At 38.8% G+C, this 27,515-nt stretch overlaps 1 protein-coding gene and 2 long non-coding RNA genes across 3 annotated transcripts in view; 2 read left to right on the forward strand and 1 right to left on the reverse strand.

Annotated features, from left to right (window-relative positions):
• LOC116961178 lies at window positions 1-10,266 on the forward strand. The gene is made up of 3 exons (XR_004406865.2): window positions 1-341; window positions 505-587; window positions 9,622-10,266. It is a non-coding gene; the product is annotated as an uncharacterized LOC116961178 (long non-coding RNA).
• The window catches only part of DYNC1LI1 (dynein cytoplasmic 1 light intermediate chain 1), a 26,763-nt gene continuing 4,917 nt past the window's right edge, over window positions 5,670-27,515 (reverse strand). The window contains exons 3-13 of the mRNA XM_042806330.1: window positions 20,816-20,932; window positions 18,927-19,157; window positions 15,477-15,646; window positions 14,175-14,268; window positions 12,423-12,558; window positions 11,943-12,054; window positions 10,443-10,502; window positions 10,277-10,321; window positions 9,173-9,293; window positions 8,835-8,993; window positions 5,670-6,611 (exon numbers count right to left, since the gene is read on the reverse strand). Coding sequence (XP_042662264.1) covers window positions 6,499-6,611; window positions 8,835-8,993; window positions 9,173-9,293; window positions 10,277-10,321; window positions 10,443-10,502; window positions 11,943-12,054; window positions 12,423-12,558; window positions 14,175-14,268; window positions 15,477-15,646; window positions 18,927-19,157; window positions 20,816-20,932 — 1,358 coding nt within the window. The 3' untranslated portion in view covers window positions 5,670-6,498. The remainder of the gene's footprint in view (window positions 6,612-8,834; window positions 8,994-9,172; window positions 9,294-10,276; window positions 10,322-10,442; window positions 10,503-11,942; window positions 12,055-12,422; window positions 12,559-14,174; window positions 14,269-15,476; window positions 15,647-18,926; window positions 19,158-20,815; window positions 20,933-27,515) is intronic.
• The window catches only part of LOC116961179, a 10,454-nt gene continuing 3,186 nt past the window's right edge, over window positions 20,248-27,515 (forward strand). Inside the window, exon 1 of the long non-coding RNA XR_004406866.2 lies at window positions 20,248-20,316. This is a non-coding gene — a long non-coding RNA (uncharacterized LOC116961179). The remainder of the gene's footprint in view (window positions 20,317-27,515) is intronic.

Here is a 27,515-nt window from a genome sequence, read left to right on the forward strand (position 1 = left end):
TCTCCCCCCCCCCCCCCCGGCGGCGGCTGAGGGCGGCGTGAGGGGGGCGGCGGGCTGGGGGCCGCCTCAGGCCTGCGGCCGCTCGGAGTTGTGTGAGGGGTGCTGATTAAGAAGGGTTTACGGCGTTGTTTACGTTCCTCTTGCCACACGAGAGTACAACGTCAGAAGGACTTTTTAAAGCCAGAGCTGTCGCGGTTTACATTCCTCGTTGGCAGTGAGAGAGCACGCTGTGTCGCCCGGTCCCCACTGATACAGTGCCATACCTTTGCCAAGATCAACTTTTAAAGGAAGCTACAGCTTTTGGTGCCAGCATAGATCGAGCCCATTGTATGTAAGCAAAGGTGTGTTACATCCACTTTTGTATTATTAATGTATCATCCCCAGAGCTATCGCGGTCCTTCATAGTTAGGTTCAGATATACGCCACTTAAATTCAGACAAATACACTTTCCTGGTAGAAAAGGTGTTGATTTGCTTTTTTAACCGTGGCTTTATCTGTGCTTAGGGAACAGCAGGCAGTTCCGACGCTGCCCGTCCCTCAGGAGCGCACAGGGAACTGGAAGGGTGTGTGCTGCAGTGACCCGTGAGGTAGGTGCCATTTTTAACTCTGCCGCGGGCCACCGTTGAGCGGGCCGATGGAGCGGTACGGGCCAGACGAAAGCAGCTGGGCCGCGCTCCGTCCTGAACGCCCAGCAGGCCGGACGCGTGACCTCTCCTGGGAGGACAACACAAGGCAGGGGAACACGCGGGATCCCCAGGCAGGATAGTGCGGGCTTGTTGTTGGGCTGCAGGAGTTGGCTTCTGAGGCAAACGAATAGGGCAAATCCCCTAATTCTCAAGGCATGGGAGTTCCTGCTAAAATAAGTAAGGTATCACCATGGGTGTGCCCCAGCTTCTGCCTGGGCTTGGCCTGAGCCTAACGTGGCTGTGCTCCAGCATCCCAGGCTGCGGGACGGAGCAGGTAGGTGTAGTCAGGAGCACTGTTGCCACTTATGAGTCCCCGGTGCCTTCATTACCTTTTTTTTTTTTTTCACATTTGCACATCATAAACAAGATCACATTACAGAGACTGGCATCTCTCTTCTGAAGGAAATGCCCTTTTTGTTTTGTTTTCTTCCTTGATAATATCTCAAAACTGGCTGAATAACTCCAAAGCCACAGAGTGTCTGACTAGGCGATGTGTGGTCTGAGAAAAACAGGATTTAACGGAGATAGAAGCAATTATCAGTTATTTTAAGGTGTTCAGTAGCATCTAAAGCTGTTTTGTAGTTGTTCCCTTTTGAATCTTTACCAATGTCTTAATGCAGCATTGGTAGATTATGCACACAGACATTAGGATTGAAGACAGCTGTCTTGAGGAGACTGCTTTTCAAGGAGTCACAGAAACACAAGCCTACAAAAGATAAAATACAGCAACATTTTCTAGTTACTGCTGTCTTTAAGAGTTGTTTTTCCTGTTCAGGCCTTCTCTAGGAAGTATGTATCAGTGATGCATGAATTATAAAGACTAGCTTGCCATTTAAAGCCTAACTTGTTTAGGCCACTTTATTTATTTATAAAGAGGTGCAGGAAAAGCAAAAGAACAGCAAAGCCACAGGAACTGTAAGATCATGTGATAGAAGGAATGAAAACTGGAGGACAGCATAGGACTTGATAGATTAAAAACACTTCAAGCATTATGTTTAAACATATAGATGCTGCTATTCACACACACTGCAGGTGTTCTTCACCCTTTTCATCAGCACTGTCTTTCAAGTACAATATCTCTCCTTTAAAGAGGAAATGCAAATCAAAACAAGTTATAATAAATAACAAGCCTATTTAATGCAAATTAATTAGCTGGCCATGATGTATCGGAAATCCTATTCCAGATGTACGTGTATTAATTTCCTTCTGTTTATATGCTACACCAGACAGTTTTCCAAAGAGAATTCTTTCTTACCGGGCCACGGCCTCTGCTGGAATAGCAGGACATGGTGGCAGAGAAGCAGCCCTGGAGTTAGATCCTGAGCTACAGTAGCATCTCCAGTCAGCCCCGCAGAGTGCGACATGGGGAGAAGCAGATTAGTGATGAGTGACCTAGTTTTCTCCCTCGTTACATCTTCTCCGAAGATCCCCACCATAGTGACCAAAAAGCAATAGCAATTAAGTTGAGAAAGCCACCTCGTTAGGGGAGATTACAGTGTACACAGTAGAGCTGTATGACAGTTACTACTCCTCACCACTGATGTTGAAATAATGTTGAACTTTCCAAAAAAGTGTGACTGGAGCTTCTAGAAAAAGTTGAGTAAATGCCAGCTGCTGGAGTAAGGTGGATACATGCCAGGGCTGCATCACTGTTTCCCTAAAGTGACGGCTGGGTGGCTCTTTGGCACTAGCTTTGTGCTGTGTTAGAGTATGATGCTAAAGGCCAAGTCCCTCGCGCCCAGAATTGGCAGCAAGGCTCCACTGACCTCATGAATGAATATTCTCCTTTTTCCATGTTCATAAGTGCAGATGTGGGGTTTTTCGCTTTTCTTCTCTGAGGGTGAGGGGACTAGAGGAATGAGAAAGCACCTTAAAAGCCCAAGCCACTGAAGGAGACTGACTTAGTTTCATTTGAAGGGTGGTGAGGTTTATTGCTGCTGCACGATTTGGGGAGCTCGGCTGAAGTGAGCCAGTTGGAGGCACAGCTCTGTCCCTGGTCTCGGTCCTGGTGTTCCCACACAGGCGTCTCAGCAGCTTTTGTTCAGGACTCTAGCCCCGTGTGTTACATGAAGTAAATACAGGATGACCACTAGCAAATAGAATATCCCAAGTGCTGTGACAAAGAGCTCAGAAAAGCCTCGAACGTGTTGCATCTGCTGCAGCTTCCTCAGCTCTTGAGGTTCTGGTTTTGGGCTCAGTATTGCAACTGAACTTCATAACCCCCAATCACCATACTAATGTGTTAGAATGTGTGATTTTTAAACAGATGAAGAATTCGCATTTTTAACAGCCATTTCTGAGTATCCCTCAGGGCACAAAAGCAAAAAAAACCTCAACTCCCCGCATTTCCCAACTGCAGGGTTAGGCCAACTCTTGTCAGTGGTTGTCTGCAGGTGTCTACGTGGCATGGAGAAGCATAAAGCCGTGAGGTATTGGCTAGGCAGCAGTTCTGCAGCTGCAGGTGTCCTAGTGCAAATTAAGTTTGCTCCCCAAGAAGAGACCGCAGCCCAGCAGGCTGGTACTTGCATTTCAGATCTATCACTAGAAATTTGAGGTTAGTATAGTATGGTAGCTAGTCCATGTAACCTGAAAGTCACATGCACATTTCAGAGACTGCCATTTTCAGCTGGAAAATACAAACTCTCTGGAAATAAAGTGGCCATTTACTCAAAACTTCCAGGCTTACAACAGCTTTATTACAACCAGCATACTCAAAGAACTGATGTAGGAACGTGGTAGAGAGAAGGAGGAAGAGAGTTGTAGAATTTCCCCAAAATGGTTTAGTTTGAAGCTAATCAGCTTCTTGTCTCAACAGAACTGGCCCTGCAAGTCTAAAGGAATTAGTTATTTTGTAGTGTTTTTGCTGTATTCATACCGCATTTAAAAATTATGAATTGTTCTTTATATCATTCCGTGCAGTTGTATTACCTCTTTGCTTTCTGCATCATGTGCTAGACTGAAACTGTACCAAATGACACTGAAGGCACACAAGAGTGAGTAGAAGCAACATTAAAGTTACTCGTGTTGTTATTCTTTTTAAATATTGAGGTTATCAGAAACCTAACCCATCTACAGTTTAGGGCATGAAAGCCCAATAAAGGATTATGCAGAAGTGTCTTTGCTAAATCAGCTTCGTTGTTTTACCCAATGTCTTATTTAGTTTTGGTGCCCGACTTGATGGTGAAGGAAGGAGAATAGGAAGGATTCACTGGCACTACCTTTTGTGAAAAGGACCTTCTGTCAGAGGCTCATTTTGCATTATAGTCCTGGTAAATTCCACCTTAATTGTCTACTCTGATCAAAGCTGTAGTCAGGGAAATGGCAACTCAAGAGGACAAAGCAGCCAGCCCAGTAGTCTTGGTCTCATCAGAGGGAAACAAGCCAAAGCCCTCAGGTTACACAGAAACACATTCTCGGCTGTTTTTCTTTGTGGTAAAGATACTTTGAAGTCTTTTTTTTTTTTTTTTCTTTCCCAAAAGAGCATGAGCAGGCTGTAGATAAGATAGTGGCAGCAGCTTCAGGAGAATTTTAAGAAGGGAAGCTGGCTATTTTAGTCTTATAGAATGAAAGGCAGGGTAGGGAGACAGCCTTTTTGTAAATAATAGTTTAAAAAACAACAACAAAAACCCACAAAATCTCCTTCCTCCCCCCACCCCCCTTAAAAAACCCCAAAGAGCTGTCAGTGTTTAGGGAAGAAGTACATTTAGAAGCATTAAGTATCCAGAAGTGACCTTTTGCCAACTTTGTTTTAAGAAGTGAAATTCTAATGAGTCATTAGTAAGGTTTTCCCCTATCCCAACCCCCCTAAACAAAGGGCACCTCCTGCAATCGTTTTTCAGCTTTGGAAAGGGTGTTGTGCTTTGACAGATGCTCAAATGAACTGCAATTAACGATTGCAGGAGCTAAAGTTTTCTTTCAAAAACCTGGACAGTACCAGGTAGTTTAAGATGTTGCCCTAAAATCCAGTTTCACCCTACCAACACAGACCACTGCAGTTGTATGAGGAAGCTGTACTGGCCCCTTCTCTCAAGCACATTTCAAATTGTGTTTTGAGAAGTTTACAGACAGAATCTAGAGAACTGTTCTGATACTGATGCATGCCATGCGTCCATGACTGGAAGCTTAATTGTTTTTCTTCAAGACATGATTTATTCTGTACAGTTGTTCATCAGCAGGTCATGCATTTCCCCATGTGCCACCTTTCCTGAATCACCGCCATAAGCAAAATTTTAGGGACTCCAGTTTGCACAATTGATCCACAGTTACGTATCTCTACCAAAAGGTGTTAGTCCACAATTCACCAGTCTGAGTCAATTTTAACAAGTTGCTTAACTTCAGGAAGTTCAATGCACAACAAAATGTATGTTGTTCTTCAGTAAATTTAGTTATTTTGAAAATATGGAGGTAATTCACTAAAACCACTACATAATGCAGGTATTGGAGAAGAATAACACCATGTTCAAAATAAAGAGGATTTACCCCCTCCTCAGTGTTTCAAAACTTTTCTAAATAATCAGAGAAAGCAATGCAAGGCGATTTAAAAAACTAGAAAACCTGAACTCATTAAAGAAGGCTCTTGGCAATCATTTGATCAGGATGTACTTTCTATGCCCCCTATTCTGTGGCTGTCAGTAGAAAGCAACCACAATCTTCACACAGAACAGTGAAGTGATGCTCAACAGTTGGGTACTGAAAGGTTAAGTAAAGCCCTAACCTTGCTCAGCTACTTCTCAGACAATACACTGGAGCCATCAGCAGGATCCTCAGTGTAACTAGTGTGCTTTTGAAACAGGACAGAAGCCACCCAGGTCGGGTAAGCTACTTTTACTCCTAGGAACAAACACTGCAGACTTACCCCCTTCCTTCCAGGCCCAAAGTTCTAAGGAAGTTTTAAATATAAAAGCACATTTTAAGATGTTTTACACCACATCCTTAGATTTAACTGTAAACAAACAAGAACACAATGGCTTCATTGAAAGTTACTTAAATTTGAATGCAGAGAATACTTTATTAACTGATTACAGTTTTGAAGACCAATTTTAAACCATAACTAATGTGGGAAACAGTGGGGGACATTAAGGCTGAGCCATATATATATAGACAAATCTGGATACTGATACTCTGTACATTTAACCTCTGCTTTTTCTTTATACATCTTTTATTCGGTGTCTGAAATTAATCAAAGAGAAAACCCCCCAAAACTGTCCACTAATTTAGTCGTATATCTGGAATGAATTTTTGCATGGCTTTTTGAATGCAGTGTAAATCTCAGTGGAGATGAAACAGATTTTTTTTTTTAACCATACTCCAAATGAAGTGTTCAAGTATAACTGGAATGTGTTGCTGCAGCTTTGTGCAATTAATTTTCTCTTCCAAAAACCAGTAGTTGTTCTCTCCTGTAGAGGTTAATCTATTTAAGATAGTATTAAACTTGCCTAACAGGTTGGGAAATCAATATAAATTAAGTGCCCATGGTGTGTATGTTTTCCTGCTCTAAGTAACTCTTATCACTTAAGTGGACATACTTGCAAGTTTACAGAATTACACTGACTTTTCAACAAAACCCAGAAAAAAATTAATTTACTATTCTTGCACTGTGAACAGTACTCCTACATGATGTGATAACCGTTTTCCATCTGTACAGCTCCCTTTCGTAAAACTGGGCAACACACATGAAAGAAAGACAGACAGACATCAACTGTTTGTGTTCTGAAAGTTATTTCAGTTCTTTAGTTCCAGTCACTGAAGGAAGAGGCAGAGGCAAGTTTGAATTATCCCAGAAAAACTGAACAATTGGTTTTATTTGGTATCTTCAAGATCCTTCACCTTCTGTGGGAGATGTAGGTGTCGTAGGAGAGACCATTTCAGGTTTTCGTGAAATTCTGTCCAATTCTGCCTGGACATCTGTTAAAACTGGCTTCTGACCTACAAAATAAATACATATTATTCAGTCATGTTTATGAAACAGTTTTGGGAAAGCCTATAGTATCTTTAGTTCTCAAATGAGACAACTCTTAAAAATTGTTACTGCACACTTTGGGTGCAGAGTAAATGCATAAAGCCAAAACCCAAAAGAAACAGGAAGAAAACAGTAGAGTGAAAGTCACATCCTTCTGTATTTCCGATTTCTCAAAGAAACTTTGATAATTATATATTAATTGTCAGTATATGTAGAGTTAATGCGAAGTATAAAATACAGGAAAGTCTATTAAGGCTAGCGGTTATGAATACTTATACACAATTTTCTACATCATATGTATTTTAAATAATTCTGATTGTAAATCAGGGTTCACCACCGACCAGTGAAGTCAGTTCTACTGCACCTGGTCAGCATAACCCCGACACCGCTGCTCACGGACCTGCAGATGGCAAATCCCTTTCCTCGCCCACTTACCTCCTCCCTAACTTGGAATGGCAAACTTGGTGCAGTCACACTTAGACCTGATCCAAGCTTAAGAACACACCATTTTTCCCTCACCATTTGGCCCTTAACTCTTACTCCCCAGTCTAGGTTTCTATCCTGCTGTGTTCTGTCGTAAGAATGGAGAAGATAACAGGGGGAAGAGCAGTGCAGAGTATTAGAGTCTACATGACAACTGTGCATGGTATCTCAGGCTGTGCAGGAAAATTCTGATACACGTGTAGTTTTAGCAGTGCCCCAGAATCCTTTCTGAAGATGCAAATTAACAGGAACTATCCACAAAGCTGATTTTTGCCAGATGTGCTATGCTGCTCTTCAAATTATCTAACAAGATAATACTGTATCAGTGTCAAAGCAGCTAATATTCCAATTAATAACCAGAGGAGTTTCCCATAGCCGCTGAGGGAAAGTAATTCTCAAATCCCAAACTACTGTCTTAACAGCCAGTTTTCACATTTGAAGTGAGTGTCACAGATAACACTAAACACAAGAAAGTAAATACAGAGGAAGGTGAAGAAGCCACATCTAAGCCAAACTTATTTGTATTTATGTAAATCCTTGAAAACCCAGTCCTTTGCAACATTAAACTGGCCACACCCTAACCCCTTCATTTGTTGCGTATTAGGACATTTCTGAGAACATTTTTGCTTCTCCGTAGTTTAATTCTGTGCTTGAAGTTTCTGCCACATGCCTAGACACAGCAATTCTCTGGAGCGCTGCCTCCATCTGCCTGGCATCACCCAAACCTGCTCCTGGCCACTCCCTACAGGATTTTTCAGTGGGTGCTCTCTGCACCTCATACTGTGTCAGCTGCATTTGTTTGGACAACCTCCATGAGCTGTTCAAACTAGCACTGCTGGCTGTGCCTGCAGCACACTAGGCAGTACTTGTAAACGTTGCTCAGTCAACTGAGCTTTCCATTTGAAAAAAAGGAAGTGCACACATGTAAAAAAATTTTGAGGGTCAATCTACACAAAGTGTTAGTGGGAAGCGTTTTCTTTTCTCTTACTACATAAAAGTAAACACTAACATCAAGTACCAGTGAAACACCAGCTTTCTCACCTAAGTGCAGGGTTACTAACCTCTGGGGAAGTGGAGAGGGGGAGATATCTGTAGAGGTACATCGTTAAGTAATACAGAAACATTTTAATCTGGAGTAGCAAGTACCACCATAGTCTTGCATCTAGCTTTAATGCAGTCACATTGAGATTCATACTAATTGTTAATCACATCATATAAAAAAGGCTATCAACAGAGAATAGGTAAGTATTTTTACAGGCTGTCACCAAACTCAAAGCCTTCATCATATCAGAGCCAGATCACTAGCAAAAGAAAATTTAAAATTATTTTAACACTGACAATATTGTTGGGGGGAAAAAAAAAAAAAAAAAAATCAACCTGAAATCAAGTCCCAGTATAACTGAATAATATTATGGAGTGGCTTATAGCATAAGCCATTTTATTAGGATAGTGGGGAGCGAAGGAAAAGAAAAAAATGAAGAACTCATGTGGACACAACTCATGCTTAAACAGCCACAGGAAAAGTTTTTCTTTGCTCCTCAGAGACATAAAAAGGCAATACGAAACTGCTGTGAAAACAGAAGCAAAAACCATATCCAATAAAACAGTTAAGTATATTAGTGTTCATACTTCTGATAAACTATACTAACAGGAATGATCCACCACTCGCTCTTTAGATTGAGTTGATCTTTTAGCATTCATCATACCTGACTTTTTTGCTGACGGTGGTAAGTTGCTGCCAGCACCTCCAGTGCCACCTCCTCCTGGACTGCCACCAACACCACCAGGGCCACCAGGGGAACCAGTTTTCTTGCTCAGGAGACTATTAAAGAAGTTAGCCAGGACTCCTTCACTAGTAGCTCCAGCTACACGAGGAGGGAGGAAAAAAACCAAAACAAACATGCAACACAAACCCAAAACAAGACAGATTTTTTTAAGTAAAAACTGATTTAGTGTATTAATCTAAATAAGTATATTCAAGAAAGCAGGCAAAGCATCTATTTTACTTCCCCGACTGCATTTGTGCCATCATAAGAAAAGGTACCTTTCATATTGGGATCGATTTTTTTGGATCCAGTTGGTATGGGTGTAACACTGGCAACATTTGATGTTACGGATCTATTTGGCGTCCTAGGAGATCCACCAGGAACTCTTGGAGAGGCATCCTGTGCCACAAAAATAAACAAACAGATAAATTAAAAAAATAAAAAAAAAAAATATCCAAAACTGAACTGGTCAGTCTTCTACAGAATTAAATTGTGTAGTGTAAGAGTACATTAAATGAAGCATTTTGTTATCTTCCACACCTCCTAGTAGTTTAATTTTGTAAAATAATGTGGTATCCCATGCAACTGAAATTCCACAGGATTGGATTCTGCTGACTGCAGACTCGTGTAACATTCTTAAAAATATTTACGTCAGTGCAACTAAAGCACTAGTGAAGCTTTTCATTTTATCCGAATGAGAAACCTGAAAAATCCATCTGTTACTCAGTAGAGCCTCTGACCGTAATGAAATCTGCACTGATGAGATCAGAGAGGAAACTACACCAGATTTCTGGGAAGGACAACACATATCACCAGTACTGTGGGGAAAGGACTAAACACAGCCCAGGAAAAAAAAGCATTATTCAAGGACAACTCATGTTTCCAGTTCATCTAAAAAGGTAAAACTACCTTTATAAGATCCCATATTCCCCATTAAACTTGGGTTACTTTTCAGTTATTTTATTTGTATTTTAAACGTAGATGATGTCACAGTTTTCATTTGGCCTTAATTTTATACCAGTCTTAGTAATCCTAGAGAGATAGTGCCAGATTTAGGATATAGAACTCACCAAGGGAATTCAACCAACAGTTTTCTCCCTGGCACACTACTGGGACAGAAAGGGGAGTCAACTAACTGCTTAGATACATTCTAAGGTACCAACAGTAAAGCTGTGACATTTAGCCCTTGCTGTCAGTACAAGTTGTTGTGACTAGGTGTGAAGAAGTGTTGGAATGTTAGAGCTGTATACGATGTAGACTAAATGCTATGTGGTTTAAAAAAAATAGAGCAAAGAATGTTTGATAGTGCAATCCTCTACAAGCAATCCTCTAAATATATGATTCATTTTCATGTGATGATATTTAAAATGTTTATCACTAACCACTGGCCGTCCTGCAGCAGTAGGTGGTTGTTTTGCCAACTGTGACTGCAAAAAACCAAACAAACCAATGTAGTGTTAGATATTACAGTGACTAAGAATACAATCCCAAATTTGTATTGAGAATGTTGTTAAATGAAGCGCTGGCTGCTTATAGACAGAGAATTACCTGCTGCTTCATAAGAAACACTTGGTCATCTTCTGCAACAATTTCTTTTTCATGAACAAACTGCAATACAAAAACATTAACGTACTTTTGACTGAAAGAAATAAATGTATTTCCTTTTATACCTCCTGGTGAATATAACCAAGGCATTCAATAATGAAGTAAATGTGTAAAATACCATACTGACTGCAGACTACATTTCCTACATTCAAGACTGCCACCTCATGATTCCATTTAAGTTAAATTAATTAGAAGTGAAATAGAAGTATCATTAACTCCTTTGACCTGGCAGGCATAAGTCTCTAGATCTACTTGCAGAAAGACCCATTAAAAAGTTCACTAAAGTGTTCAGTGAAAGAGGAATTAAATACATGGTTACAAGGCACATCCAGGGGTCTCAGGATCAGCAAGAAAACATTCACAGATGCACACTCTGCAGCACGCTCACATCTCATTAACTCAGAGGCCCCACCTTGGTATTATTTTATAGGTAACTATGGCAAAAGTGACTATTCACCTGTGTTGCATTAGACTGGTATAGGAACTGGACAAAGATATCTCAGATCCCAGTTCTACACATCAAATTACAAACACTCTCCCTCCAAATAAGCTCACCACAAAAGCTTTGCCAAAACAAGCATGGCGAATATCGATCCAAGTTTATAATACAGGCCTAAAGTTTGTAAGCATGCAAAAAAAAAAATAAATTGTCAGTTACATTTTCCTCGGACACTTATTTAACACGCTACTGTATATGTCTTGATTTTTTCCCTAAAGATTGCAAAAGGATATAGTATTAGTTTTCTCAGCTAAAATAATTCACGTTTGGAAATATGATCAGTCCCAAATTCTTAGCTTTGTTAAAAAAAGTCACAGAAATCTTTGCCTTCAGTAACTTCTGTATACATAGGGTCCATTGCTGCTGGCATTTTTTTCAAGAAACTCACACAGGCGTTCAGGTAGCTCTGTCAAAGCTTTTTGTTAAACACTACGAAAAGGAAAATATACTGAATATATGCAGCACCTGTTTTCACATGTTTCTTTTTGATTTTATGCTGTCTCAAGCTTTCTTATTTTAAATACTCCAATAGAAACAGAAAGCATTATAAAGTTGGGAGCAACTTGGAGCAAAATGGAGTGTTCTTAAATATTACTGACTAAGCCTGACCAACAGTTAAATGACACTTAGAATTTCCAATGCCAAGAATGTATTAAAAGCAAAACAGGTGTATTTGTAGTCCTGAACAATGTAACAGCAGCAGAAAAAAAAAAAAAACCAAAACAAAACAATGTAAGCTGGAGAATAGCTACACAGAACAAACGCACATCATGATTTTTTTGATCACTGAAGAAGAATGGTAATAACAAAAGGACAAAAGAAGACAACCCACACAGTTTGTCACACTCTTATGATAAACTGGAAGCGAAGTCTCAAAGAGAAACAGTCAAAAAACTGACAAGTAAATAAATAGATAAGTAGAATGCCAAAACATCTCAATTTACCTTTCTGACTGGTGGTTTGGTTATGATGTCTTCAAAACTGTCTTCTGCTTTTAGTGTCTGAAAATTCTCGTGCAATATTCCTATCTTCTTGTCATTATCCCAACCTGCAGGACTAGATAAAGGATTATTTGGCTTTAAATGCTATTGTTACTTCAGGTTATTCTTGCATGCAATCCTGAACTGCACAGAATTGAAAGCCAGGAAAGTGTCACAGCTCCTGTTCTCCTGGGCAAGCTAGTTATTGATGAGTACAACTCTTTAGAGCTTGGCTCACTGCAACAGAGAAGAGCAGAGTCTCTGGCTTTAACATTTCTCTTTGGGGCAGTGCGCACTTGTAATCCAGTGGCACTCAAACTCCAACTCATGGGATGGTGAAATGTAACTTTAAAAAGCATAAACAAAAAAGGCTCTAAATGCTGTTCAGGGTCTTGCACAAATACATTTTGTAGTCTCATATACATAACAATGCAGGTAACTTACATAAATACTGCATCTTTTTCCACAACAACAGCTGGAACATTGAAAGGAAATCCATACAGCTTCTGGACTATATATTTATACACTAAATCAATGTTTTTGTTCTCCTTTACTGAAGTGTAAATAAGTGCTGCCCCATCTGAATAAACTTGTTAAAGAAAACTCGGTTTAGTGGCTAGTAAGATACTGAAGTGACCAATTTTTGTTAGTTTAAAGGTTATGTACTTTGTAGAATTTAGAGGGGGGAATACAAAAATCAAATAGGTCAAACGACTTCCAACACTTAGTTTCTGAAATAAGCTATTCAGTAATTTAAATCTTTCTTTCTGCATTTGTTTTAGGCCAATCCAGCTACTGCTTTTAGAGTAAAGTACAGGCTTTTCTCACTTTCAAAGCCCACAATACCGAGTTTCACTGTGATGCCTTCAAAATTGTCTTCTGCTTTTAGCAAACAAGAATTTTCATGCCACATCCTTCCACGTCATCATTATCCCATCCTGCAACACAGACACTACAGCATTAACACTAGTAGCTTCAAAAAGGCCACAGATCTTTCACTTCCCCACTTGGGTTTTTAAATTAGAGGAACAAGTTCTTACATTATACAGCGATCTGCTTTTGAATGAAGTGAAGGCAAACAAGTTGCACTGTGTATCAGTCATTAAAAGACCACGAGTGTGCTTAGTATTCCAGCACGGTTCGGTATCAAATGAATAGAGTTTATGCACAGGATTAATAAAAGCAGCCAGGGAAGTTTTAAGTAATGTTTACTTTGAGATTATAAAAATGCCAAATCCCCTAATTTATTTCTACATGCATGCAATTCAAATTCTAGGAGAAAGTTATATCATGGGATCCGATTCCCATTTGGTGAAGTTTAGACTAGGATTCCAAGTTGTAAATGGCAGATACAATCACAGAGACTAATTTCTACTAATCTTTTGTATTCTTCCTCCATCCACAAGACTTCTTACAATTGCCTGTAATTCCATTTTAAAAAATTAGGTCTTGGCACTCAACTGAGGTTTCGGGTTCTTGAACTAATTTTTCCATCTGTTAACTGTTGTCCCTCCAACGGTATTTAAACTTCCCTTTACCACAGCACAAATGATGATGACCCAACGCAGCCATGTTACTAGCATCTAAAATCTAGTTCTTGGCATGTCTAACTGACTAAACAATACTAAACAGGATTTTATACATTTAAAAAGAAAGTTTAAAAATAATAATAAGACAGTGATAGCTTATGTGTATTGTCTCTGTACCAACACAAGAGAAACCGGTGGATCTTTCCTACACCAATTCACACTTCCTTCCTTCCTTCCTTCCCTCATCACCTCATCCTGTGGAATTACTGAACACTGAAAAGACTGCATATTTGGGTCAAGAAGAATAACATGCCTTATGTGTATCTGAAGCAAGATCATACTTAAATGAATTATCTTGTTATTATTTTTGGGAGCTTGTCAGCTAAGATGTGTTGATTTGTGATCTGACTCCTAAGTATGGAAATGAAGGCAAGTAAAGAAATTAATGATAAAGAGACATGCTAGACTCTTGCAGCTCTGTGAAGAAAAAAAATAAAAAACCCACAAAAACAAACCAGAAAAGTCATAGAGGTAGCTGAAGCAGACTGCCAGCTACAGTAAAGGAATTGAATACTACTTTGATATAGGTGCAAATAGTCTTTTAAACTGGTCATAATAAATGCAAGTATTTGAGTCATTATCATCTTTATGATGTATGAAAGGATACATTGTAAGCAAAACCGTCTGATATGTGACTGAATGAAGTCAAAGTGTTCATCTCTGTAGTCATGCTCTTTTTCCAGAACGCTGATGGCATCACACTGTCAAAAGAAACACAAAATTAATATAGCACTTCTAGTTATCTGTTGAAATAGCAGTGCTGCTACACATCCAGTTCACAACTGGGCAAGGGAGATGGAGTGGGGTGGGTGGCACAGAGGAAAACAAAAACCTGCTAAGATAGTTTAGAAGTATAATTGAACCTTTTCTTTTTTGAACAATATATAACTTGATGTGCATGCACTGTGGTCAGCACTAACTCAGGAGTTAAAGTGAGCACCATTTTTCATTTACTCCCCCCTCTTCAATGCAGTAACTCAAAGTCTCTCTTGAAAACTGACCCACTGAATGACACCCCAGTTTTCTGCCCAATGTATTTTTACACACTCTGGTATTACCGGACATAGTGTTTTTTATCCAGTTAATAATTAGCCTTTTTCAAAAGGGATGCAAAAGCAAGAAATGTGGAAGCAGGAAAAGAAAAAAAAAAAAAGAGTGGGGGGCAGGAGAGAGAGAGGAATAATAGAAAGCCAGCAGGTGAGAAGAAAGGTGCCTTTCAAATGAGAGGATTAGCCTTCCAGTGAAGGAACAGCATATGCATCAAAAGGTTTATTCTTTCACTCTGGGCCATCAGAGGCTGCAGATGCAGTATGCTTAATGCCAATGAGAACTGAAGAGCCAGGGGGGGAGAACAAAACCACTACCAGAAAAAAACCCCAAGTCACCAGGAGAAGCACACCATTTTTTTTTTCTTTAGAATAAGAATATGGTTACGTATCTAACAAACCAAAACAGATCACAGAAACGCCCCAAGAACTAAGGAAAGTTAACAGAGCAGCACTTTACTAACTAGAACCCTCAAATATATTAATCTTCAGAAAAAGATCAGAAATACTAAAAAAACCTACCAAAACACTATTTGTGAAATAAGGACAACTGTGGAGATCAAGGGGAATTCTAGCTGCTCACTGACTAGCTCTTTTCTGTGAGCAAAACCAGGTTTGAGGTATTCCTCAATGCCTAGAAAACTGATAGAACTAAAGGAAAAACTAATCCAAAAATAACTTGGGATTAGCCAACTTCTGATTGGCTTCCAGAAGATAACCAACCTTCAACATTAAACAGTTTTAAAGATTTCTTATGCAAGGTATTCAGAATGACTTAAGAACCATGTACTTCCCACCCCAAATCCACAACTGACAGAGTTGCTTATATAAAATATGCAGAAAACCTGAAACGTGAAACAAACCTTTGTACAAACTACTACTACTGGAATGCCTAAGTTACATGTTAGTGTATCTGCACCCAGGGGTAAAATCACACTGTCATCTTTGTCTTCCTGTAATGAAGTATTTCTTCTCTGTGGAGAAGCTGGAAAATCCTCGCCTGGTTCTATATATTCCTGGAAGTCTCTTACCACTGAAAGTAAAAAAAGTGATATTAAAAGATCAGCTACTTTATTATTTCAACAATTATTTCCACTGCCATTGATCTTTAGCACTATTATATAGTATTTCTGCTTCTTTATGTTGAAAAAATTGAGCATGCACCAAGTGCTGACTACTCGTTTGCTCTGTGCAGCACAAGAGAGAACTAGTAAGTTGGAGATCTGCTTGAGCAGCAGCCAGAACATGATCAGATGAAATTGTCCATAAGGACAGCATTAACCCATCTTTATTTTATCACTGTGGAACCACTAGGCAGTTGCTATTAATTATTGCTTGATATATTTCCTAAAGGACACAAGTTTCCTTGCATTCTTCTTGGCAAAATTAATGGAACAGTTTGTTAGCATAAATTAAGCCTTACATATATTGCTTAGCTGCTACCGTGTACCAGGTTTTACCTACAACCCCTTTGTCCACTCCTGTCTGTCTCTCTGTAAAAGTGAATCTAAAGTGATAATAAGCAAAAAGATTAGAATGCACAAACAGTAGTTATTAATTAGCTTTATAATTAGTTAATAGCATGTTAAATATTTGGTATGCTTTTACAATAGATTAGATACTATTTAAAAATTCAGCAAAGGAGAGTAAATCAGACTATAGCAAGAATTAGGAAAAAAGCAAAAGTTTTACGTGCAAATCTTGTCAGATGCCGATGCATGCACCCAAGCCTCTAAATACACAGCCACTTGCTATTCCTACAGTCAGGGATGCAATATTAGGCATAAAATGGCTGTACATTTCACATCATGTCCTGCTTCACACGGCAGAAGCAAGATTCTACCAAAACCCACCACTGATCACTCTTCCATGAGTAATACATCCCAGGTTCAGCCAAAAAGTCAAGCAGCAAGACAATTTAGCTGACTCATGCACACTAGCAGCTAAGTACTCCAGTATATTCTTACTGCTTTGTCCTGATTTATGTTAATCTAACCCTACCTTCACTAAACTGATTGAAGCCCTCTGAGTTTATACCTAGAAAAGTATTTGTTGAATTAACAGAGCAAGACTTATTTCAACATCCTACAGAAAAAAAGTGTGTTAGGCCAAGATTATTCAACTTTTCCACAGATCTTGGAGTTCCCAAACAAAAAGCACGTGCGCAGATTATCACCTCTACCTGAACAGTCATCTCGGGCTCTGATTCAGGGAATGCTGTCACTTCAGTCTGGTCTGAGACCTTCTGAGAGCCTCCCATATTGACCGTGCTTTAAACCCAGAGTTGTCACCAAGATATGTCAGCCACTCACGAGAATCATTCCAACACAGCGTCCTCTCTGTTCTGGGATAATTGCACGCTAAAATAAAAGTCACACTATTCCAGTGCTAGAAGTCCTCCAGTGGATTTCTAAAATTCTTGCTGTAAGAGCACGACACACTAATTTTTATACAAATACAGAAAATGGTAAAAAGGAGAATTGTTTTAGTGTATCACAGCTCAAAGACTGTGGAATACAAGCTAAGGTCTTCCTTAGAGACACAGTTCAAGTGACCAGGACCCAAGGCTTCATTAGGCACTGATGAATTCAGGAAGAGCTACACCAACCCTTCGCAGACAGCTGCTGTGTATCCCTCAATGCCCTCCCATACCAGTTTTAGTCCTGACAGGGTCTGTCTTTGTGTGGAGTTAAGTTGTGAGAACTGAAAGACAAGCACAGCATCATGGCTCCAGAAAACTACACATACAAACCCTTAAGTAGATTTCAGTCCTGTTAGCAAGTTAAATCAGTGCACAGAAGCACTGACCCTGACACAAGAATAAAGTAGGACCATGTAGCCAAGTCAGGCAAGCAAGATTCCTCCCTCCTCCTTTTGGCAGTGTCAAGCTGCTGCCCGCCAAGCTGAAGCCACATCACAAGAGGTTCAAAACTACTACAGCTTCCAGTCGTAATCTGGTCTGTGTCTAAGGCTCCTATTATACCCAGCACACAGACCACCAGTATCTAAGAATTAGACCAGACAATAAAAGAACAAAAGAGCATACAAAACTTTTACTGAGTGGCTGTTTTCCTTTGATTCACATTTTCTGGATTTTGTAGAGCGGTAGTTTCACTAGTCTGTTCGCTCAGCCAGTAGAGAAACAAAACTATCAGCTAGAGATATTCATAGATATTAATAGGTAACAGAGATATTGCATCCTTACTACTTTCACCCAGTAGAATCCTACCCTGAAACTGTTCAGGGGGGTATTTAACACATGCAACCTCCCGCTCCTAAACAAGTTCTTGTTGTGGAAGGTAAGATTCTCAGGGATGTTACTTCCCTTAGAAGAATCTCTCTCTTAAAAGAATAAACAAACCAACCAAACCCTCCCCCCACCTTCCACCCCCATTCCAAAGTATCTACAACTGTCACCTTATGGGCTCCTTTATCACAGCACAGCTACAACCCGCATTTCTGAAAAAGCTATTCAGCAATCTGGCCATCAGTTCCTTAAGAACATACCAGTTCCAGAGAGCAACTTCAGACTTGTAAACAAAGTTTAATCGACTATTTGGTCTCAACACACAGCTTTCTCAAATGCTCTTCCTTGTAGTAATTCACTGAGATCTGAATGGGAAAGACTCATGTTTTAGTACTCCAAGGGAAGTAAAATGGCTGCCCAAAAGTGATACAGAGCTGTGGTGTTAGTGAGTTCAGTCAGTTTAAGGAATCCTGCAAAATCTTTGTGCTATGCATGTTTAAAAAGACAAGACACTGACAGAGCTATATCATACACATGCCAAAACAAACATATAGCTGCATAAGTGTCAGTAATAATTATGATAAAACTCTTCAAGTATGAAGGGCCCAGGAATTACCATGCTGTCATGAATCCTCTCAACATTTACACTTTTGGCAGGCAGAGAACAGGTGCCAGGTTCTATAGACTACTAGTTACAGGAACAGTTAAGAAGTTGATGAAATGATTTGCCTCTTAAATAAATACTTGAAAGCTAAGAAGTTTTTTCACTTGCAGAATCTTATCTAGAAAAATCTGTAAGAAGCAAGATTATAAATTCAGCTGTGTTCACTCTGAAAGCTTTTTTTTTTTTTTCTTCCTAAATTAAGGTACTTCTGCTAGGAAGAAATACTAGTATTGTTCATATAGCCACCTGAGACTTATTTGAAGCTTGACTTGCTTAATAACTCCTAATTTTAAGTAACATTTCCAAAGAATGAAAAAGACTGCAATGGAGAGATTAAATGGTGCAGAAAGCATTAAGCGTATTTGATTTAAATGGGTTCCTAGGTATTTGCAGAATACTCACACTTTTGTTCCATTTCTTTCATTTCTTCAGGAGGAATTTTTAACTTGTCAATATGTTCTCTTACAACACTTGCCCATTTTTGTAAAGAATCCAGTGCAGTCCAAGGCCTAGACATGTCTACTACCAACATAATTAGAGTGTCCTTTAGAGAGCTTGCCTCCATCGCAAATTTAAGAAGACCTTTGTGATACAGGTCACCATCCAAAATCCATACATTGCATCTTGTTTGGTCTACAAAAAAAAGGAAAAACTTTTTATGAGACCTAGTTGGAACAGTCCACTACTTAATAGCTAATAGATCTTCTCTAGCCATGTAAAATACAAGGCAGAAAACAGATGACATGTTTTATAGGGCAACTGAACATACATAACAACACAGCAGACTGCAGCTTGTGGAGACTCCACTCCTCTTCTAAACCCTGATGTTTAATGGCTGATAACTGAAGACCTTAAATACATTATCTGAAAGTAAGAATCCAGAGATAGCGTTCAACACTTCCAAAATTAATGTTCATCATTTTAGAGAGGGAAGAATGTTTTCTTCAGGACACAATTTAGAAAGGGAGAAATTAGGAGATTTTGGGGATACCTTCTCAGCCCCCGAACTGCTCAGTTCTCAAGGTCTGACATCTCCCCTTCAAAACCAATGTGATATGCCTATATAACTCAGAGTACAGAATGTACCTTGGCCCTTCAGAAAACTGGAGCAGAACTTAAGTTTTTAATTATTTAAATGGACTTAACAGACAAGAAAATAACTCTCCAGATTTGCAAAAGGACAGCCACCACACAAATAGTCCATCCCACAGCTTTTTTCCCCCCAAACCACCATACACTCAAATATTTAGAGACACTTCTGCAGTAAATTAAGAGTTGTTGATTCAAAATTAGATAGCTTAACATAATTACAGTTTGCCTTCAGGTCAATTTTTATTACTTGTTACAGAAGTTCTGAGAAAGACACTTAGATCAAACTCTTAATCTTCTTAACCATGGTCAAGTCATCTTGGAGACCAACAGTTAGACATGGAAGTGAGGAAAGCAGGTGATTTCAGAAAAAAGGGGCCAACTTCTATTGTTTCCCCTATCTGTATTTGTTCTTAATAGTATCCACAAGAGTTCTAATTTTTCCCTGCTGCTCCCAGTATATCCTTATTCACACCCCTCTCCCTCTAAGTATTGCCTCTAGATAATTCATCACAACCCTGCAGTGCCTGGTCATACTCCATCCCTTGTTTCCCCACATATAAACATCAATTATCCAGACCCCAAATACCTGCAGTTACAGAATGGATCTTAAACATCTTTTTTACCTTCTAGCTATAAGCCAACTCAAGCCAGTTGAAACACAGCTTCTACTTTATTTCTCGTTCCTCCAGATTTTTCAAAGGTTGGTGGTTTCGCTTTTTTTGTTGTTTGTTTGGTTTTAAAATCTCCTTTAGTATTGCACACATTTTCCTACCCATCAATATGTGATATGTAATCCTGCAGATTCTGATACCTTCAAGACAAAGATTTCTCTGTATGTGCAAAAAGGTAAATACTTCCTATAATAACTGAGATGCAAGGTAAGAGCCTAGGCATTTTTTTCTCTAGGCCTGAAGAATGTATCTCCATTCAGAATATTAGAGCTAAGACTGCCTCCCTGTTCTTTTCAGCCTCTTCTTTTGACTGGTTCCTCTCCTCCTCTACCAACTAAGGGATCATTCATGTTATCTACTAAAGGAATTACAGTGAGAAACTTCCTCATGATACAAATCACTCATGGCCCAAACTGGACTCCTGCAAATTATAAAGAAAGAAAAGCATACCACTGTCATTCCAAATGCCGCTCTACTGAACCACTGCTTTCAAACTGGTGTAAGATATTATTAGAAAAGCAAACTCACCATCTCGATCTTCGTCATGCACATTTAAATACAAATACTCCATTCCTCTTCCTTTTTTGTATTCCTCTATTCCTTGAATTTTTCCTATTAAGCTAGTTTTACCTGCTCCATCTTCACCTGGAGAGAGAGAAGTTAGATATCACTCAACCTTTAATCACAGTTACGTATTAAAAAAACACCTGGAGCAAGAAGGAAACCGCATACTAACAGGGTGACTGAGCTCATTCAAGTTTTGAAACATAACTGGCTTTGCCCAAATCATCTGTCTGTTCAAAGTGCATCCCTCATCTTCAAATCTTATTTCTGATTACTGATAAATGCAACTATGCCACTAATGAGCCTATTTGAAATAGGCTCTTACACATCTCTTTAAAAAGATACCTTCAGGAGTAAACACATCAAACAATTTCAGTCTTTCAACTGCAACCAAAGTGGTAACAAAGTCTTTCTAAAGTAGAGTTCAAGTCACAGTTAGCTCATCTTATGATCAGAAGAATACGAGGTAGAACTCTCTCATACCAAACAGCACACAACACACGGCTGAGTGGGGCAAATCTGCTTTCGTAGCTTTTATGGGTTGGTTTCTTTGAATATTTTCTCCCTTACAGGTCTAAAGAAATCTTAAAAGGGGGTGACAAACAGTAAGTCTGTTGCCTTACAACACAAGTGTATTTGGGTACACACACAGTGATAAACCTGCAATCCAGATCCACTCACTCCTATCCTCTCCCCTCCAAAGGGAGCTCAGGTAACCAGTGAACCTTACAGCTTAAGCACAGCGTAAACACCTCAACTACTGCCAGAGACTCTCCTTGAAAATCTATAAAAGCCATATATCCCAGAGCTGGAAAACTGCACATGCAGTTTTTCCAGTTTCAAAGAGCGATCATGCTGAATTTGGACACAAAGCAGCATTTTGCCACTCTAATTTGGCAGTACAATGGGTACATAACAGTCAGACATCAGAAAATTCTTGGAACTCATTCACAGATTATAAAATTAAGATTAAAACCAGGGTCCTAAGAAGGACCTTATCAGTTTTATGCCAAACAGAACATTCCTCCCTCCCCCCCGCCCCCCAGGTCTCTCCTGTACAGGAAGAGTATAAACACTTGCTTTTAACTACATAACGGAGTTCAAGGACGACAATTCTCACTGCTAAACATAATGAAGTTTTTCCTTTAAGGGGAACTGACCATGATCTTACAGACAATGTTATGGCTACATTAAGAAGACTACAGATGTAACTACAGAAAAGAGCCAAAAAATCATACTGTGATAGACTGATTTTGAATTTACTCAGCATATCATTTCCCAAGATTACCGCATGAAATCTTCAATTTAGAGTTCAGCTTTATTTTCAGATTTCACTAATAGTCTGTTTACTCTACATTGCCCAGGGGATCTTACTCAATGGAATGAAAAGGCCTTAAATAAATAAATAAATTAAATGAGAGAAAAATAAGACCAGAACTGAATTGTAGAATCTGGTTAAGCGCTGATAAATTAAATGAAAAATTAAATTGTATCAGTTTAACTTCTTCAACATTTAAGAGTTTGTTTGCTAGTTCCTTAACTATATTAAAATAAGACACACCTAAGAAAACAATTAAAGCTAGTTTTAAATAAACATTGGAAAGCACAGCTATTTTCTATTCATACATCCAGCTTTTCCTCTTCTTGTGAGAATATTCTTTTAAATAAAAATTCTGCCCAAGAAGTGAAGAGTTCAAGCTTCGTCAGAGATGAATTACAATTCCTCCTCTGCCCTCACCCAAGTACTTATTCAAGCTTCTTCAATTTGTCATCTACAACTAGGGAGACTTTATTAAGAGCTGCTGCACTGACATGTTATGCTGCTGAATTTGCTATTACTTTTGCCAACAAGTTCTGTATGATTCATTCTGTTATTTTACCTTTTTGAACAGGCAGCTTCAGTTACCTTGTGCCAGCAGAAGGCCCAAAAATTAAAACAAAACGAAATTTGTTATTCCTTTTAATGAGGAGTTACACTTAATAGCTTTCTTAGTTTCTCAGAACAGCTGAGTTCTAGCCAAGTTTTCTTACATACTAGTTTGTTTCAGAGGTGGCAATACAGATTACGTGTTTGCATTGGGAAAGCTTAGCATCTTCTGTAAAGTACATCTGCCAGTTCTTAACAAAAGTGGCTCCAACTGAAGTCTAAGAAACATCTGCTATGAAAAGTTTTAAATATGCCGAAAGATACACTTAAGCAGTCTAAACTAAAACATTCTTACACAGATGCTAGTATCTATGCAACTTCATTGTTCGAAAGCGCTCATGCTAAACAAAATAGGCAAACTTGAAATACACGTCCCACAAGCCCCTTACTTATCATGGCTGTGTGTTGTGTGATTTCTTCCCCACTCCCATATTTCCAAATGCCTGAAGTTAACTGGAGTTCAATACTGTTAATATCTTACAGCAAAGTATGAGCTAGAATTTTATTTTCCCTCCTCAAGTTGCCCAGTAAGTATATTCAGACCCTACACAGAATGAAATGTTATCAGTATAGCATAAGACAAGTTGAGTTGATGTAAAATTAGTACCTTTGGACACATACGCACACGCAACAGTAATTTCAGCCTTCCATCACAGAATTACTTAATCTGTTCTTCTCTCTCTACTCCCTTCTCCTTAGCAAATATCCACCCATTTCAAAACTCCGAGATCAGGCAGGTGGACCACTGACATACATAATTGTATCATACAAGTTACTGCATGCAGAGAGCAGTGCTCATCATTCACTAGAAAGCCAGAATGATGCATCAGTGATATTTGAAGGGATTGGTACTACCTTCATTAATTACTCAGGTAGACAAAGAGTTTACAGATGATACAGAAGAAACCAAAAGATCTGTGGAGAAAAGGGTTAGAAGCAATCAAGAGGTTCAAAACAAGCTAGCAATGCATAAACCAACTAGCCTGCAAATAAAACACCACACTTGCGAGGGTGCAAGATAGCTGCCTAGCCCTATTCCACAGAATATCGAGGGTTCTCAACAAATTAAGGACAAATTAAGTCAATATTATGTAAAAAGCTGCCAGAAAGTAGAACTAGGACAACTGTATATGACATAAGGAATTCCCCCTTTTTGCCCGTACAATTCATTATGGAAAGTTAAGTAAAGATACCTGCCTTGGCCAAAAAAACATGCTAAGACTTGAGGTTCCACCTACCTCTACTTTCTATTCTAGTATGTTGCATATACCTTTTAAAACTGTGACAGCTGCAGATGTATTTGTATACTTGTTATTGATTTATTTTTTCCAACATAAAGTCTTCATTATAAAACATCTGAAAAGTCAACACTTTGAACATACTGAGTTATGCTGGGAAAGAACAGCAGTATAATTTTGCTTTGTAGTTACTCTTCAGCAAGAATATCAAAATACAAATCAATCTTAAACCAGTGCTTATCCAAAACTCCTGAACAATTATTACAAATCTCATTAGCAAATTAATTCTAAACATATGCAATGCTAGCTTTTAAGACTTTTCAAAAATCAAACATTTTATTGTAATGCCTTTAGTATGCATAGAAGCTTCTCTCCACCAGAGGAGGGGGGAAATATCTGTGTGAAAATTAGAGTATATTAGCTATGTTAGATTTGATAGATAAGGTACAGCACAGTAATGCAATTAGCATTAAGTACTACCAGGGACATATATGAAAGTATATGTGATTTTTAAAGAAAAATAACTTCTCAATAAGAATACATATATACACACATACTATATGGCATTTGAAATTACAAACCCTGAGATTTTTAGGCAGAGTTATCTTTTTTGCTTCTCTGGATATCTCTGAAGTATATGAAAAAGTAATGCTGCTTAGTTTCAGACAACAGGGAAATTTTGTATTCCTCAAACAACATTGCATATTAATATTATGAAACAGTTTGGGCTCTTTTGAAGTGCTACTGAAGCAATATATAAAACAGAGCCTCATGAGCCTTAAGAAAGAGTCATCATCATCATCAACCTCCTCCTCTTCCCTCCAAAATTTTGAAATGGAAAATCCTTTAGCTGTTTCTTTATTTCTAACTGTGCGATAATCAAATCAACAACTGACTTCTGTAAGCTCACAGAGCAAAACATTTCTGACACACAATTCTCGATATAGAATTGCAAGGTAGAATAAAAATCAACTAGATTGTTGCTAATTTAAGATTCTGCATCCTTCTTTTGCAAGTAACATAAAAGGTCCTCCTTTTCCAAAGTAAATCATAAAGAACTACAATTCTCCATCACGTCAAACTACACTTACGCATTAATACGACAGAGAGGAAACAGAAGTGATGCTCCTACCAAGCAGTGCTATACACCAAAGCTGAACAGAAGTAAGAGGGACAAATTTCATTTGGCAGAAGACTCAGGCTAGGAAGCAGTTGAAACAAAGCCAAACCAATCTGCTTACACACCGTATTTCACCGTCTTGTTAACAAAATAGAAAGTCTTGTACTCAACTAAACATAAAGCCGTTTCATTTTTATCCCCACACGGCTACACTTGACTCCTTCGATGAGCTGAAGTTTGGGGTTGTGCTGGTCAAAGCTCCCCTGTCCAAGGTGCTACACTGTCTACAAGACAAGAGTTTGAAGACATCCTTCTTGTTCATGTCCTCAAAGATACAGGATGCCATAATACAAAACCCTGCCCAGCCTCCTCCCTCCTCACCACTCCAGGCAAAAAGTATGTTTATTGAGTGGAAAATGGAGTGTCACTAAATGTTCTGCTCCAATACAGAATTTAGCAGAGCAGCCACCCGTAGATGGGAAGGCTGGGCATTGAGGTGAATGAATCACCTTCTGTGAATGCAGGCAAGCAGGCACTTACCTGCAAACTGCTACTGAAACTGTTCAACCATAAGCTGTCATATTAGTGAGAACTTAAGCTCTCTATTACAGAGCTTCCCTAAACTTTCAATTAAACATTTTAAAGTTAATATTTCCTACTCATGTTACTTCCACATTTCTTTCAGTTTAGAAAAATAAAACTGAAGTAGATTTTCACTTGTCTTAAGACACTTCTTACTTCTTACAGAAGTCTGTACATGGAAAGGCAATCAATGTGTCGTCTCCAAGACAGACATGAGTTTTGACTTTTTATTTAAATTGCTTCTCCATTGTAAAGTATCAAGTGTGTTTAAAATATGCCAAGGCAAAGAAGCAAGAGGTGAATGTTTCTTTTGTGTCATCACTATTGTTGGTCTGCCCCTCTTACATCCTCCTGGTTCCTTGATGGAGTTTTTTTATTTGCTTTTTAAAACCATCAATTAAAATTCAGCTTGATATGGGAATTACACAACTCATCTCTAAAAAGTATCCTCAAGCAAGGCCAAGTACAATTACAGATACAGGTTCTAACTAACCACTTCCGCCTGCCCCAAGAGACATATTTTTGTAAACTAGCTTTATACTTTTTACAAAATAAAAGACAGCTTCTGGGTAGAACAATTCACATCTAATATTCTGAACACAAAATATTGAATACTTTTGTTAATAGAAAAAACACACCTCAAATATAATAGAACAAAGTCATCAAACCCAAACCTGAGTTATCAAACAGCACAAAGATGCCTTCCCAGATTCACAGAGCAATCCCTATCCTACACTGTGTGGAATGTCTGACTGCTAATACAGTGGAGTAAAGACACAACAGTCTTCTTCCTACTAGAACCAAGTGCATGTGTACTGTAGCCATTTTCAAGATAAAAATACTACTCACAAGCTAATAACTGCCTTTTCTACAGCTGCGTATTAGTGAAAGAGACTTGTTTACACATACTATACTAATTGAAGAACGCCTTTTGCAGAACAAGACCAAAATAATCAGAGTTAGGCAAATTTAGTTTGCTTTCAGAGAACTGAAGAACAAAATTAATTATACTGATGAGATCCTTCTCTAGAATCCCTCAAAACAACATGGAAGTTCACAATAAGTAGGTCATATCAAGTCTTCAAATAACTTGTGTGATTTACTCATCACACAAAAAAACCCCTCTCCTCTCAGTTTGTTTTACTCCACCAGACAAGTCTTTCCCCTCACATATGATGCATTTGGTATCTTTGTGGCACTGAAAAATTAAATAACTTTTCTGATGAGCACCTTAATTGCACTTGTGTTACAATATGATAGAAAGCAGATTGTAGACAACTGTTCCAGCATGGCTTTTGTCAAGTCCTGCATAAGAATACAGTCTGACCATGGAAACAGATGCAGCAGTAACAGAGTTATATATGCTCTGAGAAAGCTAAATATTGCAGAGAATACTATAGTGACTGTGAAGAGTATATGTATCTCATGCAAACCTCCTTCTTTAACACAGCTGCAAGTCATCCATTGTATGTTATCCAGCTTCACTACCAAAATAGAATAATCCTGTGTTATTATCAAAGGGGCATCTTTATCAGTACTCCTGCCACTAACCTGCCTGGAGAACACAGAAGCACAATTCCTTTCACTGTTCCTCACCCTTCAGAGCTATTTGAGGTAGATCCTGTAATCAGCAGCACCTCTGGTGAATCAGAGACAATTTAAAATACATGCAATTCAAAAATTTCAGAACTTCCTGTACTGTTCTAAGTAAGTTTTACCACACAGCATCCATGTAACTCTAGCTTTTTGGGAAGGTATTAGTAGCAGGAAGGATACAACAACGAAATACTACTTAGA

Source organism: Tyto alba, unplaced genomic scaffold (assembly GCF_018691265.1).
Source record: "Tyto alba isolate M040663 unplaced genomic scaffold, T.alba_DEE_v4.0 Super-Scaffold_46, whole genome shotgun sequence".
NCBI lineage: Eukaryota > Metazoa > Chordata > Aves > Strigiformes > Tytonidae > Tyto > Tyto alba.